This window comes from Lepidochelys kempii, chromosome 15, assembly GCF_965140285.1.
Source record: "Lepidochelys kempii isolate rLepKem1 chromosome 15, rLepKem1.hap1, whole genome shotgun sequence".
NCBI lineage: Eukaryota > Metazoa > Chordata > Testudines > Cheloniidae > Lepidochelys > Lepidochelys kempii.
The window spans coordinates 15,747,081-15,769,165 of NC_136394.1; the positions used below are offsets into that span (position 1 = coordinate 15,747,081).

Consider the following 22,085-nt stretch of genomic DNA (forward strand, 5'->3'; position numbering starts at 1 on the left):
ACCTCTGAACTGTTACAAGACTCTTGTTCCAGGCCACAAACGGTAAAAGACTGGCACACAGCATTCTTATACAAATGTCTCACAACCAGTGCTCTGCCCTCGCAGGGGAGAGTAGGGTCACAAGTGAAATGAGTTTAGCGTGCTCAGCCCAGTGCCTACCATTCGCAACACAAAACTAACACAAGATTTGCATGCATGGCAAGCTGGCTCCACTCACAAAAGGACCATCACAGAGACTGAGGTAAAAAGAAAAGGAGGACTTGTGGCACCTTAGAGACTAACCAATTTATTTGAGCATGAGCTTTCGTGAGCTACAGCTCACTTCATCGGATGCATACTGTGGAAACTGCAGAAGACATTATATACACCAAGACCATGAAACAATACCTCCTCCCACCCCACTCTCCTGCTGGTAATAGCTTATCTAAAGTGATCACTCTCTTTACGATGTGTATGATAATCATTGTATTGGGATGCAGGATGCAGGAAGTGAGCTGTAGCTCACGAAAGCTCATGCTCTAATAAATTGGTTAGTCTCTAAGGTGCCACAAGTACTCCTTTTCTTATTGTGAAGAGAGTTGTCACTTTGGATGGGCTATTACCAGCAGGAGAGTGAGTTTGTGTGTGGGGGAGTGGAGGGTGAGAAAACCTGGATTTGTGCTGGAAATGGCCCAACTTGATGATCACTTTCGATAAGCTATTACCAGCAGGACAGTGGGGTGGGAGGAGGTATTGTTTCATGATCTCTGTGTGTATATAATGTCTGCTGCAGTTTCCACGGTATGCATCCGATAAAGTCAGCTGTAGCTCACGAAAGCTCATGCTCAAATAAATTGGTTAGTCTCTAAGGTGCCACAAGTCCTCCTTTTCTTTTTGCGAATACAGACGAACACGGCTGTTACTCTGAAACCTCTCTTTACAATGTGTATGATAATCAAGGTGGGCCATTTCCAGCACAAATCCAGGTTTTCTCACCCCCCCTCCCCTTTTTCCAAAAACCACACACACAAACTCACTCTCCTGCTGGTAATAGCTTATCCAAAGTGACCACTCTCCCTACAATGTGCATGATAATCAAGGTGGGCCATTTCCAGCAGAAATCCAGGTTTTCTCACCCCCTCACCCCCATACACACACAAACTCACTCTCCTGCTGGTAATAGCTCATCCAAAGCAACCACTCTCTCTACAATGTGCAGGGTAATCAAGGTGGGCCATTAGGGGTGTGTGGGGGGGGGGGGAGTGGCAGAGCTAATGGGAAGGAGGGGCCACCCCAGGAGCCTTTAGGTTTGCGTGTGGCATTTCTTTCAGTATAACTGAAGGTGGCACTGCCCAGACCCCTGCCTACCCCCCTGTTACAGGGAGATGCTGCAGGCCAGGCTCGAGGTGCACTGGCAGGGCCCACAGAACCTAATGCGGCCGGATGCTTTTCACAAGCACTAGAAAGGGGTTTAGAAACGTCCTGGCTCCCTCCTTGCAGGGAGTGTGCTGGGCTGCCTGTTAGATGATTAAAGCAGCAGCTGGCAGGTGCTCTCTTTTGTTAAGGTAATTGTGAGAGCAAAGTGCTTCTCCTGCCTGGTGCTGGAGGCCATGGCAGCCTGGCTCCCAGGCTGTGTCTGGGAGCAGGAGGCCCAGGCTGGGGGAGGGCCACGCCCCACAAAGGAAAGGGAGAAAAGCAGATGAAAGCTGCTGCAACAGGACAGGTGGAACTTTTCTTAAGTTCTTCTGTGGGCCCTGCTAGTCCGCTCATGCAGCAGCCCTGGCTTCGATCTGCCTGTCGGCCCAAGTCAATGGACACCTCACAAATAACGCCAAGGGGAAAGATGGCTTTGTATTGATTTTAAGGCTGGCAGAGAGTTGGGAAGGAAGGACACAGAGAAGAATTAAACCCATCACACCTGAAAAACATGCACTTTGGATGCTTATTTCTCTGATGCTCTCAAACATGGAACTATGGTGGTCAAAGACACTGAGGTGTTCAAAATTGCTCCTACCTCTAGGCAGGAATGTTTTCAACACCCATCACCCCTGATTTGTGCCACAGGGGCTCTGGGGACATCAAAACATTGTTTCTTTGTGGCATATCTTGGGCACTTCCCCTACTTTTTCCTAGCTTCAGTGATTTCTGGTCTTGATCTGCAGCAAAGGTCACCCCCATTGACTTGTGAGTGTGCAGTAACGGCAGGATTGCACCCCCATCAAAGACAGGACATGCAGAAGCTTAACTCCCTCCTTTGTCAAAAGTTAAGTAGCAACACCATGTTCGAGCAGGCAGTGCCTAGAGCTGTCAGGCGGAAAGGAATGGAAGGTATGGCCATTGTGCTCTGAATTGCCTTAGGTCTGTGGGTGTTTCACTCAGACATTTTTATGGTGAATTTAGCACTGGCAAAAGTGGGCCCTGCCAGTGCTGGAGTGTGACTCCCTCTGTTTAACCACAAAGCGAGGGCAGTCCAGACAGTGGCAATGCAAGGTTCTTCTCATCCTAACCTCGACCTGGGGTGTATGCATGTGTCACCTTTATGGGGGGGGAGGGGGAAGGATCGCTTGGTGTCAGGGGGCCATTCATTATTTGGCCTGATAGCTGCTCTCTCGGCAAAGTGTTCATTTCTCTTAACTGGATGGTGGCTTTTTGTTCCGAAGCCAAATTCATTTTAGGCCACAGAACTATTGGCTAGGAACACCACTCAGGCCAGTTGTACCAGTGTGAATTTGAACCCATTCTATTCACACAGGGGTTTGAAAGTGGCTTTCAGCAGTTTAGCTTATGTCAACTGGGAACAGGTTTAAAGTACAGGAAGCTACTAGTAAGTGGCTTGCACCTATATGTGTTTAGAGCTGGCTTAAGTTAAATCAGTGCAACTTTCCCCTACAGCTAAGACCTCAGTCACTACTGCGCTGGGCTGATTTCAAGCCACAAACAGAGGTGGAGAGCTCAGATTCCCCACAGTATGTTTCCACAGTATGCATCCGATGAAGTGAGCTGTAGCTCACGAAAGCTCATGCTCAAATAAATACCGTTGAAACTACAGCAGACTTTATAATACACACAGAGAATATGAAACAATACCTCCTCCCACCCCACTGTCCTGCTGGTAATAGCTTATCTAAAGTGATCATCAAGTTGGGCCATTTCCAGCACAAATCCAGGTTTTCTCACCCTCCACCCCCCCACACAAATTCACTCTCCTGCTGGTGATAGCCCATCCAAAGTGACAACTCTCTACACAATGTGCATGATAATCAAGTTGGGCCATTTCCTGCACAAATCCAGGTTTTCTCACCCTCCACCCCCCCACACAAATTCACTCTCCTGCTGGTAATAGCTCATCCAAAGTGACCACTCTCCCTACAATGTGCATGATAATCAAGGTGGGCCATTTCCAGCACAAATCCAGGTTTTCTCACCCCCCCACTCCCATACACACACAAACTCACTCTCCTGCTGGTAATAGCTCATCCAAACTGACCACTCTCCAAGTTTAAATCCAAGTTAAACCAGAACATCGGGGGGGTGGGGGGAGGAAAAAACAAGGGGAAATAGGCTACCTTGCATAATGATTTAGCCACTCCCAGTCTCTATTTAAGCCTAAATTAATAGTATCCAATTTGCAAATGAATTCCAATTCAGCAGTTTCTCGCTGGAGTCTGGATTTGAAGTTTTTTTGTTCTCCTTTTCTTTTTGCGAATACAGACTAACACGGCTGTTACTCTGAAACCTGTTTTAAGATAGCGACCTTCATGTCTGTGATTGCGTGACCAGAGAGATTGAAGTGTTCTCCGACTGGTTTATGAATGTTATAATTCTTGACATCTGATTTGTGTCCATTTATTCTTTTACGTAGAGACTGTCCAGTTTGACCAATGTAAATGGCAGAGGGGCATTGCTGGCACATGATGGCATATATTACATTGGTGGATGTGCAGGTGAACGAGCCTCTGATAGTGTGGCTGATGTTATTAGGCCTTGTGATGGTGTCCCCTGAATAGATATGTGGGCACAGTTGGCAACGGGCTTTGTTGCAAGGATAAGTTCCTGGGTTAGGAAGTTAGGAGGTATTGTTTCATATTCTCTGTGTGTATATAAAGTCTGCTGCAGTTTCCACGGTATTGGTTAGGTACTTCACTTTGCCACTCAATGGTGTAGGCTATTTAGGCAAGTTGCTGAATGAACTGTTAACACAGTGCTGCAGTGAAATCATACACCAAGCCCAGAACTTTCTCTCTAGGATTGCAAGTGTGTCAATACGAAGCACCAGAGAGATACTCTGAAACCTGAGATAACACTGTATCTCACACACTGGAAATACGTTCTGCATAGGCATGTCTGTCACCTAATTCTATTCAAATAACCCCACACATTCCCCCCCCCAACTCCCCCTCCCCGCCCCAGGGCCAGCCTGTATTTAGTACAAAGGTAAAGAATAATAGTGGTGGTCACCGCATAACAGTACCTGGGCCAGTGAAAGCATTCAGAGGAAGAATAAAGAGAACAGAAATAATGGGGCTGTACAATCAGAGTAGCAGACAGTCCCCGCTACAGTCTAAACAGACGAAGGACATAAATCCTGAAATGTTTTATCTAAAACCAAACCCAGCCTCTGCTTTGAACCCAATTCCCAGCCTGAGGCTCTGTCCACCATCTCCTCAGCCCATCTCTAATGTTGGTTTACTTTTAGTTACCTGAACTTCAGGCTCTGTGTTGGCTATGATCGGAACTACCAACATATATCCAGCCAGCCACTGACCACACTGCCAATGTCACTGTGTTGCAAACTGAAGTTTAACTCTAATGCATAAGTGGTGCTTGCTGTGACTGAAGTGTCTTGGGTGAAGACTGCCTGCCAACAGCCAATCTAATTCTCAAATTGTTTTCCTCCTATTTTTGCGTTTATCTTTTGCGGTGTTGAGGAGTTTAAAAAGACACGGCTACCGTGAACTCTCGCAAAATGTATAAAAATGCAAGCCTGTAATGGAATTGGAAGGTACGCAGGGCAACCAGGTGGTACAAGATTTGTGAGCTTTGCAACCATATGTATATTACAACAGTTATTAAACAGGAGAGCTCAGCAAAGATTTGCCAGGAAAAGGAGCTAGAAATTTTAGTAATACACAAAGAAAGTCAGTTTCAGAGAAATGCCACAATGTTTCCTGTGCCAAGATTTGGACACATGCTTATTCTGTTCAAACTTATATACTACAAACTATTTTAAAACAAAAAAATCCCTATTCTTTTCAAGCTAGTTTGAACTTCCTATAATTTACAGAAAGTCATAATCATATCCAAAAGAGTCCAAAGATCTTTATAGATAGATCTGCTAAAGTATGGATGAATCATTTCCTTGTACTTTGTAATGCCATAGTCCTAGAAAATATCTGAATAAGAGCAGTCACAATGGCAAGTGTTCAAAAGGAAATAAAAGCTTTTAATGAAAACATTTCACCAAAAGTTCAATTTTGTATAAATGCAGAGTTCTTTTAAAACAAGACACTTAACAGAAATGCGTTATTTACAAATCTGATTGCAAAAGCAGTACTCAGCTTCTGAGATGGAGTAAGGAGGGGATTTCTGCTGATTCAAAATGTATGGGAGGAGCAGTGGAAAAGAATTGCTCTGTAGGACAAATACCTCACCTCTTTAGGCCACAAGGATGGTAACAAACAGAGGGTGAAGAATATTAGGAGGTTAAGAAGGTTAAATGCTATGGGCTGATACAAGTCACTTCTTCCTAAATTCTTAAGTTTGGAAACATCTTAATTTGTGTGTGCCTGGCTACTCTGGGTAATTAATATATTTGGGGCTGATTCTGGAAGGGATTTAAGCAGCTGAGGTGAATAGGTACAGGTTGTGCATGCCCTTTGACATCACATTATCCTAATGAGGTCTCTCTCTAGTTGGACACTGTAAAAAGGAGGTATCAGATGGATGTGATTTCTGGGACTGTTACAAGCAGTTAACGAAAGCAGGGCGCTCTCTCTCTTTCCTATGAGAGCAGAACTCAGTCCTGTTATTCTGCAATGACAAGGACAGGTTTAAAAACTAAATCTACAATGCTGCTTCTTACTAGTCACTTGTCCCAAATGGAAGCTACACAAGATAAAGACAGGGTTCTGAACCGGTATCTTCTGGCCTTTAGTCAGAGTGGCGCTGATGGTGACACTGGTGTTTCAGTGGCTATGAGCAAAGCTGGCTACCAAGACAGAACAATAAATGGGCCAACATGGTGGCCCAACTGCTTGACAGTGCCAAGTGGAGGCTCTGGATTAGGCTGCCAGTCCTGATCAGCTGTTTCCCAGGCTGTGGCAGGGTTTGGTTGGCTGCAGACAGCTTGTTCAGGCCCATGGATTTATGTTGATTGCCAGCAACCTCTCAACCCATTAACAAGCAGTATGGATAGGCTCCAGAGGCACTCCTTGGGCAGAATAAGGGTGGCTGCACAGGGGCTCAGAAAGGAAGGGAGGTGGAGAGAGGACAATAAGTGGCACCCCGGGGTTCCAGTAAAGAGCTTGGGGGAAAGACTAAAGCTAGGGGTAGAGTGTCATCACTGATTTCCCCCAATTCACTCAGCTGGCATGGACCTGTCTCATCTGGAAGCGATTCCCTGAAAAAAGGAGCTCGCTCACCACCACGCCTGTTCCCTGAGCTCCTGTCCCGACGGAGATGACTCTGCTTAATCTGCCGAGCAGCGAAGTAGACAAAGAGGCTCTAGATAATCAACAGTCTGAAAGAGTAGTGGGGGTGCCCACTCCACGGCTGTAAAATCCACCATAACCCAGGGCTTCAAGGAAGATGCAGTTGGAGGAATGTAGCTCTCTAGAGAACAAAGCCGCATTAAGGAGCTTTTACAAAGCAGTGATTTTCTTCCCCACTAGAAGGGTGGGCCAGTGCTTTCCCTCCCCAGGACAGCCTGCCTTTCATGCCCCTTGGGGTTGGTGGGAGGCTTTTTTTTTGCTGTACTGCTCCAGTGACAGGCTCTCCACTCTACTACCAGGAACTGAAATCCCCAAAGCCTGTGCTCCTTTTCTCTTTCTTCACAGCTGCACTGGTTGAAGGCCCATCATCATCTGCTGTTCGTTTTCTGCAGCCAAAATGAAAACAAATATCAGTGACTGCTAATGTTAGCTGGCTAAAGGCAGCTGGATTCCTTTCCCTTCCAAGTGTGATATAGAATGGAGCTAGCCTGTCACATACAAATTACAGAGACGCTTTGGCTGCAGCACTGAGATGTGGTTTGCAGGGGTGTTGAAGATGCAGGGTTTTGGTCTAGCTCATTAAAGAGAGAGGGGCCACTTAAAATTTTGGAGACGGTTTCAGGTTTGGATTTTGGACACTCCCGAAATGTGGAAGGGATAGGGGGGTTTGAATCTATGGCTTTGGTTCAGGCCCAGCACATAGGAACACAGGCAAATCCGAAAGCATAAGCCTTTTTGCTCACCTTCCTATGGAGTGCTTAGTGTTTTTAAATGCAAAAGGATTAAAAGCAGTTCGCAGGGCACAATGCAAGGAGTATGGGGCTGTGTGACATTTCCCACTCCTCTTGGTGCTGCCAAATGCATCTTGATCCAGACCAAGAGCAGCCCATGTTGCTATTCCTGGCATCTCTTGAGCAGAGCCTATGAATCATGCAGAAATTTACTTGATTGCCAGGTCCCATGAGGTGGCCAATAGGGATCAGACTGAAACCACCAAAGGTTTCATTGGAGACCAGTGTCACGCATGTTACAGAGAAGACTGCAGGGATGAAAGACATTGGGAAAAAAACTCAGGGAACCAGTTGGCCACTCAGCATAGACTATTAATCTTGCAAACTTTCCTACATGTTTCCATAGTAACCACGGTGGAGCAGGAAACCAATTTTAAGTTCAACTGAATTTCAGCACAATTTTAGAAGAGGTGAACAGCAACACTTGTAGCTAAACTTTTAAAAGACCCAAATGATTAACAATGTACATGTGCTGGCTAAAATTACAGGACACATTTTCAACTGAATGGGCACCAGAATCTCCCAACTGCACAGACATACAGGCTCATCAACAGCCAAGGTCCATACATACAAATACATGCCTTTGCGGACACTACAATGTGACAGCTACATTTGTGGGAGGATTTGGTAGAAGCCTGTTCAAAACGTAGAGGTACAAATTACTTTTAATTTTCCAAAATAGTTGAAAAGCTGGGCCAGGGTTTGGCGCTCGCCCTTGGAAAGCTAAACTATCAATAGTACAAGGTGTGTGCAGGGAAATGCTGCTGTAGAGTTCTAAGTAACAGCTGCAGAAGGGGAAACACAGAAGACTGAATTCAGGTTCTGTCCAGGAAGTGATGGACAGGCTCCTCAACAAAGATTATAAAAGTGTTTGTAACCACACACACATACATGCTGTTAATGATCAGCTGTGGCTTTTACATTGAGCCTTTAAAAAAAAAGTTAGCTTTTTAATCCTTAAAACAATAGGGCCAGACACTGACTGCTGTGATTGGTACATGAACGTCCCTAGCAAGGTCCATTGACATCAAACAAACAGCTGATATGTGACAGTGTGTCCCATACAATACTGAGCCATAACACTAGTAACACTAGTACTGGGTAACACTAGTGCCACAGCGGACAGGGGAGTTCCCAGTGCAAGAGAGCACAAACACTGAACAAAGCACCGTTGTGCAAGGGACTTACGTTGCAGCCATATTAATATACTTCCCAATGCCCTGCCGGTAAGTTTTGGGAGCCTGGCTCTCTTTCTTTGGCAGGACAGCCTTAGTTTTGGTTTTGGCTGCTTCCTCCTCTTGTCGGGCCTTCTCTCTCTCTGCAGAGATCTGAGAAAAATGAGTATTATTAGAGTATGTTACAAGAGATTAGTTCAAAGAAAAGGCGACCGTGTCTAAAGCGCTTTGTAGTTACAAAGCACTGTAACATACTATCACTGCCATGACTTAATGGTGCATGCTTGGCTGACGGTGCCTCAAGGGGGCCACTAGGAATGAATGGTCTATGGCCATCGCTCCATTGCAGGTGATAGGCAACTACCATTGGGAAGGCAGAGGTAACTCTGGGGGACATGGGGGAGCCTTTAAAAGTCTGGTGTATTATGAACCTTGTGCTGCTTTACTCTCCAAACTACTATCCACTCCAACACTAGCATGTTTCTAGCAAATAAGACAGCCTCAAATTGCAGCTGTTCAGTCTTTGTTTGTAAACATAGGTGTAAGCACCCTAGGGGAAGACAAGAAAGGCATGCAACATGGGATGAGTATAACCCTAACCCTAACCCCTAACCCTAAGAAGTGGACGGGACTACAGTTTAGAATTAAATATTTCTTTGCAAACCTATCAAACAGATGATTCCCTCCTCACCTGAGCATCTGCCTCTTCATACGGATCAACAAAAACAGTTATTGATTTAATTCGTATTTCCTCCTGGGAACAGAAAATTAAAATTAAAGGTACCAGAAGCTGCTAATTGGGTTTGTTTCATTTTCCTGAAGCTAACTTTTAAAAATAAGCAGTAACAGGGGACACATTCAGGGGACACACATGCACTCCCTTTGTTTGGTGACCCTTTTGGTTTAAGTTTAAGTAGTACCTTGGGACGATCTGTTTTTGGATCGCTGTCCACATTCTCCATAGCTGTCAGAGCCTCAAAACCACCAACCACTCTAAAACAGAAGAAAGGATTTAATTTCCAGCTGTACCGATGGAACATTAACCACTCATTGTGGAGGGCGATGCGGCAGATGTTTCCCCTCAGCTTGAAAAGAGACAAATCCATGCTACATGTGCTTAGCAGATATATAGAAACCCAGACAATGAGTATCGTATCCCAACATGGCCCTGTGGGCCAAAGCGAAGGTTTTAAAACCAAGATGAACATTCTTAAAGGAAGGAGATAAAATCAACACACTGGCGAGTCATTTGAGGTTGTATTGTGACAACTCCCTAAAATAGCAGTTGGGAACAAAGGAATTAATACTGGTTTGTCACAAATTATAACCCACCGCAGCAAACTGGTTTTGCTAGAAGATAATTACTTCTAGCTTTATTAAACACTTTCACTCTAACAACTAGCCCTGGATCTTTATAAATCACAAATAATAAAGGCCCCATCCAGCAAGGGACATAACTACATACTTGGCTTCAAACACATAAGTATTCCTGTTGAATTCAATGGAACTGCTCATGTGCTAAAAGTTAAACATGTGCTTAAGTGTTTTCCTGGATTGGGGCCAAAGTGCAAGATGTAAAATAATCCGAATTCAGTCATCGGGAGGTTTTGATGAAAGGGAAGGAGTTAGTTGCCCTATGCACCCAGAAGCCTCCTGCTGATGAATTTTAGCAGTGTCAAATCACCTGTACTAAACTTTCACTCAGTGCTGGAAAGAGGCCAGGTACTGCAAGGATGAAATCAAACTCCAGTTGTAGCTATATTTTCTCAGTACCCAATTTATGGCTGTCTGACTTAAGTGCTGATCTTTCACTGTGGTGAAGTACGTGGTGTGCACACATTTAACAAGTCAGACTTAATGATATCTGATCAGAATAAAAAAGACTTCAATTTGTGAAGGCCAAATGCTGGATCAGTATGAATTAAAATGTGGGTCACTGTGAAAATGACCGGACTTTGGATTCTACCATAAAGTCCTCTAGAATCAGCAATGTTGTTGTTAAAACTGATATTCAGAAGCGTGATAACACAGGGCTAGAGCAGAATGGAGGGAGTCTTAATGGATGGAGATATCTTCAATGAGGAACAGCTGGGAGACCTACATAGAATTAATCTCAACTCTTCCGCTTGGGGGAAATCTGACAAAGCACTGAGTACAGACAATAGACCCAAATTAACTCTGTCTCAAACGCAGGTAATAAAGTAACAGACCAATATAGGTACAAACGCTTTTGCAGAAAGAAAAAGGTGTTTAAGAAAAGTTTCACTGTTATTCTAAAACCTGAAAAGCTCTAAAAAAAGATGGCATGACTCCATTAAAGAGATGCTCTTATGGAATTACACCATATAGGTACAAGAACACCTTAGCAATGTACTAGGAGCAATGTTATAATGAAAACCAGAACATTTCACACTGATTGGAGTGTTCCCTCCAAATCTAATGCTCTATTGTGTTCCTTTAAATTACAGTTCCTGCATGGAAACACCGCCAGATCAGGCAGGGTCATGTTGAAGCTTTTACAATGTCAAGCTGAGCTGGGGAGCCGAGTTCTAGCAGTGTCTCTTTTTCAGTCCATATATAAAAATCTGGGGCCCACTTCAGTACTAGTGTTCCCTGCTCGGATAACGGGGTGTACTTGCTAACTTTACAGGTGCAATTTTGGAGGTCACTTTAAATCACACAAGCTGTTAGAAAAATAACATCACACAAACATCAAAAAGTATTCTTTGTATTGTGCTTACTAAGCTAAGAATCCTTCCTTTGATTTCAGTGGGCACTGGATCAGTATACTGCATGTACAATGGTTTGGTTAATGCTGCCTATGGCTGCTTCACTCAGAACTCTTATGGCTGTTTAGCTTTAAATGTTATAGACTTCCCTTTGTGCTGATGTGTTTTCTCACGGAAGGAAAAAGTTGGTCTAGCTACCACTCCATGTGGACAGAGGGAACATTTTTGGTAACAAGGCATTTGGACGCACATCATCATCATCATCACCACAAATTTGTCATCCATGTGAAAACAGCATCAATAAATAAGGAAAAAAACTGCCTAGGTAACAAATAAGTTACTTGTTTTTGTTCTTTGCTTCAGGCTAATTAAAAAAGCCTCTGAATCAAAAATATGAGAGGGCTTCTGTAAAAAAATATCTGATAGCAGTTCTGGTTTTCTCAGGGATGGAACTTTTTTAAGTAACTGTCACTCAGAAAACTGAACCATTTTATAGATTTAAGGCAGCTTTATGAATTAAGTCCAAATTCTTGTATACCTTCCATGAATTCTGTGCTCAGGAAGGCAAAATGAGAGTTCAGTTCACTAACGAAAATCACCATGTAATACAGGCAAAACCACGTCTCCGTATATAATTCTCTTTTTTCCATATCATGGATTCTCTATTATAACCTCTAACACACCAGGCATTAGCTTAACCCCTTCAGATGAGAATGCCTCAGTCAATAAGTAAGTAGTATTAAAAACTACTTTCATGTATTAATATTCATGCATGGTGACATATTACATGCTTCTAATGTAATTTCTGTGTCCTTGCAGACCTTTGACAGATATTCAGCTCTAACCAGTTCTAACAAGACTTGAAGTCATTTGGGACAGCAACAGGATTTTCTTGATGCTGATATTATCACACTCTGTTTTTCAAAGAAATCGTTACCTGTTAGGGCAATTAAAATGGTTGAAATACTGTTTGGTGATGAAACAACTGTATAGCAAGCTGGTAGCCTAGTACTTACATTGTTCATACACTCCTTGTAAGGGTTACATGAATAAAATGCAATTGACCAAAACTAACTTTGTTTGTACTATGGGGATTCCGACGAGCAAATGTTTTTTCCTTATGTAAGGCCTTGTCTACACACAAACGTACCACTTTGGCTACACTGGTGGAGGCAAAGCAGGACAGCCCCCTAGTGTGGACCCAGTTATATCAGTATAAATGTGCTTATAGCACGGTAGCTTTTTTAGTCCCATATAGAAAGGGAAATAAGCTATCCTGGTATAAAGCAACTTGATATTATTGTAACTGCATCCACACTACTAAACTATCCAAAAAACAAAAATAATCACATCCCTAACTTACAGTTACATTGATACAAAAACTGATACAAAAACTATGGCTAGACCAGGTACAAAAGGACAAGAAAAGTCAGACCCAGCCAGACACAGAAAATGACGTAAGCTAAAATAATTTCTAAATATTTGTGCAACACAATCTTGCTACAATTATTAATTTTGTTGCTGCTGCTGCACTGCTTTACAAAACCTCTCCACTTCAGTCCTCAAGGGTCTTATCTACATTTTACATTTAGATCCCAGCTTCACATGGCTGTTAAACAATAAAAATATTTATGCAGGCTAGAGAAGTCTCAGGTTTTTTTGTTTTTTTTTTTGAAACTCTAGGTAGCACACAGGGGAAATCTTCCCAGAGTTCCATAGAGCTTCCAAAACCCTGCACACACTTTTGAGATTTTATAGCAGATACCCAATTTTCATCTCCTCCTCCTGGCTGATATCACAGATTCACTTATAATGCTGAAAATTAAACCAAACTCTAAAGATATGCTCTCTGTATTTTTAATTGCCCCTGAAGCAAACTTAGGATTTGATACAGGAGGGTTTTCTAACCAATAATTCCATTCATTATCTTCTTGTGTTTTCATGATAATTTAGAAGCAGCCAGATAGCTGAGCACTGGAAATCTCAATGAAATATTACCGTATCCCAAGGCTAGACATCCTACAATATTAATGTATTTTGCTGGTATTTATGGAGCTTCATCTTTTGATAAGATGAATGAAAAATTAGAAATTTTCTGTTGCCAGTATTTTTTCAAAGACTGAGTGCCATTTCTAGTTTAGACCCCATATCTGATCTATTTTTACATACTTCTCACTGGGAGGGAAATGGTGAGAGATTGTACTCCAGAATCCAAGTAGCCTCAAGGGTTTTGTTCTTTTTCTGAGATCCATCACTGTGTTGCCCCAAAATTATTAAATGTATTACAAAGGTGCCCATTAGCACTCATCCTTATGTAGAATCTACAATATTTTGAAATCTGCTACCATCTTTGTTATTAACTAGTATTGTTAAAGTCTGACTTGAAATAATGAAGTTTACCTGGCCTCGAGGGCAGGGACAGTTTATTACTTTGTGTTTGTACAGTGTTGAACAATGAGGCCCTGATTTTGGTTTGGGTCTCCGGATGTTACCATAATACCAATAATAAAAGTACTCATTACTGTGAGTACTCAGAATAATAAGTACTACATTCAGTAGTAAGAATTTACTTGACTAGACCCTTGAACTGTATCCTCAGACTCATATGATTGTGTAGCTAGAAAACAACATGCAAGAATGCTACCACAGAGACAGTGGAGGGACCACTAATTAACTAGGAGCTCCAGGACTGAGATGAAAGCAGTACGAGAGAGATGAAAGCTGAAAGACTAAACAGTGCAGTATAAAGGGAAAAACTTTGAAACGGACAAGAAGGAATGGATCAATGAACTTTCTGAAGCTTCCTTTGGGTTGTGGAACACCGAAAAAATCTTCCTTTGATCCTAAAAGCAAAAATGAATCTACAAGTTGCCATTGGGTCAGGAAAAGAGAGGCCTGAATGCTGAAATCTGAAAGGCCCTAACAATTGTTTGTACTGTGTAGCTCCTAGAGGCTTAGTCAGGAACCAGGCACCATTGTGCTAGGTGATGTACACAGTCGGTGCCCGCAAGATCTTACCGTTTAAGACATCAGGCTCTCGGTTTATAAGAATGTCTTTTCGGGTCAGTCATAGGAGGCATATGAGCCAGGTCTTAGTTTACCATTATCAGTACATTTTTGTTTAAAATGCACTCAAAGACTTTTGCTTAGTCAATCTAGTGCCTATGTTAGGGGTTTTTCCTATTGCTTTTACTCTTCCTTGCTGACACTTAGTTTCAGACTGACTGGCATTCCAGCACTTTGGCAGAACTTTCATTGGATTTGCATTTAGTAATGAGGACATTAGTCTCTATTTGACAGGTTTCAGAAGTAGCAGCCGTGTTAGTCTGTATTCGCAAAAAGAAAAGGAGTACTTGTGGCACCGCAGAGACTAACAAATTTATTTGAGCATAAGCTTCGTGAGCTACAGCTCACTTCATCGGCTGCTACTCTGAAAGGTTCATAACAATTGTTTGTTCAGAGCAAGCACCATGAATATGTGAGTCACTCCTTTATACAGTTTGGATCTTTGATCTGCAGAGACCATGAATTGGTAATCAGCCGGACAATGGTCCCCTACTCCTCAGGGAGGAGCTTCAAAAGGCTGAGTCTTTGCATAACTAGAGGTGGTAATTTGCATTCTCCTCCCCAAGTATTTCCTAGGAACTTCACTTAACTTTGCCTGGCCCATTGTTTAAAATAATGCTTTGAAGTTCATAACAATCCCCAAGGTTTACATTGGCCACGTCTCCCGGCAAAAGCAGTTACATGTAACCCCATCATAATACAAAAACTTTGCATTTTTAATACAATGGGCTCTAAAGATACTTAAATTTAATTCAATAAGGTTTGTCCAGGGTATCCCAAGAAATTGCCATAGCTGTCACACAACAGCCAATCAATTCTGAAATAATACAATTACTTTTGATTGTTCCAGCCAACAGATTTTAGCCAACTGCCCTATACACAAGAAAAGATACTATACCCTCTCCCCCTCCTCTCACATTCAGAGTTCTGCTCTCACAGAATTGCATGAGCAGCAGTGACATTACTTCCAGAAGAACAGCTTAAGCTCACTGTCCTCTCTGTATTGATAATTTTTATGCATGGGTCATGTTGTCGTGTCTTGTGAGCAGCTAGTCAGGAGCCAGCAATCTTTGAATCGTTATGATGGTTCTGCCTCTGATTTTGGAGGTTTCTTCAGCTCACACTTGATTTCAGAATTCATAGACAGGACATCATTGGAGACCTTGACCTTTCTTACTGAAGGTCAAACTATATGTCTGGATGCACACTGAGTGGCACTTACACTCATAGGTGGGAAATGTGATTGGGGAAAAAAAGAGGAGCAAGTGTACCGTGACCCTGATCATATTTCCTTCGTCGGGAGCACTCAGTGTGCCCCCCTGCCTCCTTACTCACCTCCTCATCCCAGGCTTAATTTGTCCCCCAACATGCCTGGATGAGTAAATCTTCTGTGAAAAGTGATAGTAAACAAATATACAAATATCACTTTTCACAGTAGCAGACTTACTACCTAGCAATCTGAAAAAAATCTAAACATGCAAAGCACCGTATTTTTGTTTCTATTCTGTTTAGGTCCAGTAAAGAATAGCGATAACTGTACATTATTGTTATTACTGAGTCTGCAAAAAACCCCAAGATAAATAAATTACAATGATATGGACATGTATATATGTGCATATTTATTTGTTTTGCCTAAAGTTAATTAACTATTTTAGGAAAAATTCTCAGAGCGGCCACCAGCAAGAGTTGGCGGCTGTCCTCTGAGGCTACCAAAAATTATGTTGTGAGAACCCCTGAGCTAGGGTAATGATATAAAAAGGAACTCAGAGGAATGTCCCCATGCAGTGGGCCTTCCTAAAATGCTTCTCATCCAGAAGAAAATGCCTGCCCCACACTGGGCAGAGATGGTAAATACCAAATGGCTTACACCAATTTGGGTTTTTCAATTAAATGTCTTAACAAGCAGTTAGAAGTCAGCAAAAGCCATTAGTTAATTTTCAAGTTAATTACAGCATTTTTAATGTCATGCAGTTCATTGCCAATTATCACTGGAGAGGGTAATTACTGAATTAATCTAGGCAACTCCACTGCAGCAGGAAATCCACACAGCCTATAATACACCTTCATTTGAAGACACTGTCTCCTCTTCACTCTCTTTACGACGATTACGTATACGAGGCAAAATTCTACCCTTAAGTACATATATGCAACCCTACTGGCAAAAACAGAAGTTGCATGAAGGAGGGAACAGCTAAGCGCAGAATTTGGCTCTCAGCATATAGTGATGTTCTTATATTGTCCAAAAGAAATAACCCTCAATTTCATGTTGAAGCCAGAAATCTACATAGTACAATCTGATTTAGAATCCACTAAAAAAGGGACTTCAGATTTCAGGGACAATACTCGAGTTACAACTGAAGTTAACTTCGCAGTGAAGACAAGCCCTTAGGTACAGGCAGTGCAGTTACTATAGGAATATGTTCACTCACAGTTTTTAACATTAGAACTTGTTTAAGTGAGATAGAATGCTGGCCAGGAAACTGAAGTTATCCACTTTCGTTTCACAAAGTGATACAGGAGCTTCAACTTGTACCTGGAGGAGCCACTAGCAAGGCAAATGGGATACCTTGGCAGAAGGAGAGTAACTCAGGGAGTGCAGTTATTGAAATGTCAGTACTGGGAACATTAACAGTCAGAAATTACTATTGTGCTAAGTGCCAACAATATGCTTGGTTCTACAGAACACACACCATGAAACCAATCCCTGCCTGAAAACTTACAATGGGCTATACTGGGAAGCCCAGTGGAAAATAATATATCAGAGATACTAAACAGCTCAGCTATATAACATCTAATCACACTGAGTACTACATACATTTATTTTAAGCAGTTTTTCAAATTGAGTAAAAATCAAAAGTCAATAAAAGAGTTGCAATAAAAAAGAAAAAAAAGAAAAGAAAAAGCATAGGATTCTAAGGAACGATCAATGAAATAGTCTGATAAAACTGAACGTATATACTACTACACTGACATGTTCATTTGAACAGCTTTACATAATTTAGCACCATCTATTATCAGTGCTTGCACCTGCAGCGATGGAAACAACGACATGCTGCACTTTCTTTGCAGATCTGCATTATATTCCTTGGCCTTTGCAATATTTGGGGTTTTGAATGGACTAGAACCATGGGAACACCATTCCACTCACAACAGGGAATGGTCCTAGGAATTCCACATGTTGATACTCATTGGGTTAATATTTTTACCATTGTACCACAATGGTAATTGTTGCACTTCAGGGCAACTGCACCTGTATTCTCCCTTGCAACTCTCTCAAGGGCACCCTCCCTGGGCTCCCAGCTCCTCAGCCATCATCTCTCTTGGGTAGATACCCACGTCTCTCCCGCCTGACTGGGGTTTGTCCAGGCCGCACAATTCCCTGCCTTCCAGAATAGGGTGTGTACTTTGCTCTCTTCCTAGAGGCTACACACAGCATAATGGCCCAAACTTATAAGTTAGCACTCAGCTCTTCATAAACAAGCACATTTATTCTTACAGTGAAAGCATTAAAAACATATTAAAACAATAAAAATCTACACATGCTAATAAGCTTACCAGAGATCACTCCAACTTCAGGCTCTGGTAGGTGTCAATCCTTGAAAATCCACAACTGGGTTTTCCCCATGGTTACAAGTTCCTAACTGTCTCAGATTCAGAATCAGAACAACCATGCAATCCTGCCTTTATACCACTTCATGTTCATGTAACAGGTGATCAACAGACAAAGGTCCACTCCTTTGGGCATAGCTTTGAAAGGCTGGGTTTTTGCATAACTGGAGGTGAGGAATTTGCAGCCAGGAAAAACTCTCCCTACATAGTTCCCAGGAAAACCACTTCACACTTTTTGTTCCAAAAGTCCATTCTTGTCTGGCATATTGTTCTCTAAAAACCTTTGAAACCCCAGGTCTCACATCTGTCACATCTCCCCCCTCAAGAGGTTACACACAATCCCAATCCACAATGACAAATAAATCATTCACTTAATACAATGGATCCCAAAGATACTTAAACTTAATTTATATGGTCTCCTAAGGATGTTGCAGGAAATTGCCATATCTGTCACAGTAATGACATTAGGATGCAAAATAAAGGGTGCTCAGAAGAGCTGGCCCTATGCAATAGCTCAGTATTCTATGCCACCACATAGGAAACACTGGGTCATGACTGACCTATTGGTTGGCAGTTCCTGAAGTGATGAAGGTAGAGTGTTGAAGAGGTAATCTTTTTGTGTCACAATTGTGTCACAGTGATGAGTGTGTAAATATTTAAAAAAAGAGAACAAGAGTGCTGATTGTTCCATTCTTGACCATTCCTGGAGGCCCATCAACAGAAAATCTCACAATAATTTGGTGACTGATGATGATGAAAGAGTGGACAGGGAGAAAAATGATGGCAAAGGGAATGTCCGACTGGTGGTGGTGCTGGAATACCCACGACCTACTTGGCGCAAGAGGAGTGTGCTCTGCCACAAAATAAGTGAAAGGAGAAAAGAGACGTCAACAAAATTAGACATTAAAAGGCTATTTCCAGGTGTCAGACCCAGAGAAATGTGCAGGAAATCAGCTAATGAGCATGGAAAGTAAGAGGAATATTTGTCAATTGAGGCCCACAGAGATGAGGACAGAGTTTGCTCTTAAATCAGGATTTTGCTTCAAATCAAGTGTAAAAGTTACCAGACTCATCTCCATGGCTTGAAAGTACACAGGACATACTATATCCATGATGTAGTTCTATTCCTTCTCTTACCTTCCAAAAATGGTGTGCTTCTTGTCCAGGTATGTGCAGGAGCGAAATGTGATAAAGCTGAAGGGAGACACGAACATGACACTCAGAATATGACCCTTAAGATATAACAATATTTTAAAAGCCAACTATGTTTAAAAAAACGTACATGGCAACCCACTATGATGAGACTTGAACCATCTCCTTTCTGTGGGGAGCACAATGAATGAGACTTACCATATTTTACTTTTTGTGGACTGTATCTGACAACAGCCAGTTCTTTACTCCTCATGTTTTGATACTTTTATTCCAGTTTCTCTCTCACAGTCCTATTTACCACTTTAACGAATAACTTATGCAAATGCCTTTGACTCAGCTGAACATCCCCTTCTATGAACATTCAGATTTTAAGAATGCCATTCTAGGTTAGCAAGTCCTTATGGCTCCTGCTCCTGAATTAGATTACATTTATAAGGATCAGGATTCTGTACCTGGCAAAGAACTTTAACACTGTGCCTCACTAGGTTAGTACCAATTTTCAAAATAGATTTAAAAATAAATATTGTAAATGGTGAAAATTTACAGGTAAAGTGAAGCTATATTGGCCTGTTTACAATCCATCTCTCTTATTGGCTCAGTAATGCCATGTTCAGGTTGCAAACACTGCAGAAGAATATTTAAATTAAACAGTGTTTCACTGAAATAATAAAACTCAGAAAACTTTTGTTGCTATTATGTTTTGTTTAAAGTTTTGCAAAACTTAAATATAGGGTTTAAGATATCGTTTGCAAAGTAAGCTCAATCACTCAAACTTTTTTGAATGGCTTAACATTTCTTTGGAAGCTCCGACCACAACTATATATAATGCAGAGGGTCCCATAGCGTGGTTTGTGGACACTGATGGTCCCTGGAGAGTTGGCTAGCACATAGTGCTGGCTCTCCTCCTTGTTTTCATCGGTTACATAGCATTATAGACAGCTAAAAATAAAACATTTTCCTAATAGCCCTTTCCCATGTATGCAAGTACTGTAGTTGCCACACAGAAATTATGCGATTGTAAATGGGAGTGGATGACATCTGCAAGGTAATTTCTCTATTAAGATGTGGTTAACCCCATGAAAAGGTTTGGAAATCCCTGGGTTAATGCATGAGTCTCTCAAGGAGTGCACATTAAATTTAATCTTCTTTATGCATGCCCTGTAACATCTTATTCTCAGTTGTACAATAATTAGACCAGCAGAAGTCAATCAGATAACAGTATACCAAAAATACTTGAGAGCTAACATGGGCCTTATAAAATACTGAAAGCTCATCATTCATGAGGACAGCCAAAACAAAACAAACAGGGAATTAACCTAATTCCTGAGGATTCCTGGGATGAAGACTGAATTTTACTAAAGTCCTTGTCAGGACCAGGTGCTTATAAAAATGATCTATTGTAACTTTGTACACTGAACCTATCTACCTACCTCGTTCTACATCAGTGTGACCATCACCTGTATAGGTGAGCCATTCATACAGCTTCTAAGTTAGCAACAGTTCTCAGAAAATTCTAAATATTGTCTATGAAGTCTTATAAAAGCAAGCAGCTGGAGAGTCTCAAGGACTTCATGGTATAAAAGGAACTTTGTGTAAATTTACAGTGCCAAGGCAAAATATAGGCACACATGAAAGTAGATGTTGTGACACAATAGCAGTAAATCACAGAGTATGAACAGTAGCTCTTGCGAGTTGTTCCAAATAATTTCCTATAATCTGTTTCCTGGGTACCTGAAATATCTTATTTAAAGAAAACTCCACTATCCACTAGTTGATTTAGCATCAGTGATCTGGCAATAATGCTCAGCTTCAAGACAGGCTCTGAGGGCTTGATCCTACAAGGTGCCCAGCACTTTGGTCCCAGTGCAGCAAACTACTTAAGCAAGTACTTAGCTTTAAGCGCATGAGTAATCTTATTAAAGACAATGGGACTATTACTCATGTACTTAAAGTTAATCACATGTCTAAATGAAGGTGCTATAGTGCTCAGCACCTTGCAGGATTGAGCCATAAGAGAGTGTCTTTTTAAAAGTTCCATAGTAGGAACAACCTCTTTTCTCTGAAGAGCCAGAGAAAGTGAACAAAAACGACAAATTATGAAACAGGGAACTCTACTGATGATATCAAAACCACAAAGGAACTACAGATCTTCATGGCATGCTTCAAGTTGCTCTCATCTTACTGTTTAAAATGGGTCTTCCACTTTGGTGGTATCAATACGAAGTACCTGGGAGAGCATTTCATTCTGGTGCATCATAAGTAGTTCATAGAATTCCATTTATTTTCTTCACTCTATAAGAAAACCCCTTATAAAATAGGAAGTGACCACTTACAATTGTGATTTGTTGCTGTTGGGTCCTGAATTGGCCATGCTAACAATACCACGTCCAGTGTGGGACAGATTTGGCTTGAACTCATCTTTAAAAGGTTTTCCCCAATAGGACTCTCCTCCTAAAAACAAAAACAAAACAACCCTGATGTTTGCTCTTCATTAGATTCCCATTACCCTTCAAATTGCTCCCAGCACTCATACTTATTTGGTGGTGCTGCCATTGTGCGCAGGTTTATGGGGCTCCTGACTCCTTTGTATACATTTTCATTCCCTTTCCCACTACCACCCTGATGCCTAAATGTCCCCATGAAATCAAATTTTGGAATGATCAACACAACCCACTGCCTCCACACTGCTCTCATCAAGTGTGACTGATGAGATTGTTTATTGGCTGTATTATATATTCTGTTCACCCAGGGTTCTCAGGGATGTAATTTTTTACTGCTGGCCCATCAAACCACAACCTTCTTTGTGCCACATTAAATTCTGAAAGGTGTTTTCCTGACAAAAGTAAAGGCAACGAGCAGAAAATTACCAGTTTA

The 22,085-nt window shown here is 41.8% G+C and overlaps 1 protein-coding gene across 6 annotated transcripts in view; it reads right to left on the reverse strand.

Moving 5' to 3' along the window:
* Positions 1–5,401: 5,401 nt before the first annotated feature.
* PPIL2 (peptidylprolyl isomerase like 2) overlaps positions 5,402–22,085 on the reverse strand; it is a 116,033-nt gene continuing 99,349 nt past the window's right edge. For 2 of the 6 annotated variants that reach the window (XM_073312717.2, XM_073312714.2), the window contains 3 exons: positions 21,545–21,662; positions 19,197–19,253; positions 18,631–18,912 (listed from right to left, as the gene is read on the reverse strand). In XM_073312717.2, coding sequence (XP_073168818.1) covers positions 18,716–18,912; positions 19,197–19,253; positions 21,545–21,662 — 372 coding nt within the window. In that variant the 3' untranslated portion in view covers positions 18,631–18,715. Of the gene's footprint in view, positions 7,076–7,432; positions 7,729–8,668; positions 8,809–9,346; positions 9,410–9,575; positions 9,649–18,630; positions 18,913–19,196; positions 19,254–21,544; positions 21,663–22,085 lie in introns of those variants that run through there. The other 4 variants (XR_012155048.2, XM_073312715.2, XM_073312716.2 and 1 more) reach the window with 4 other exon arrangements.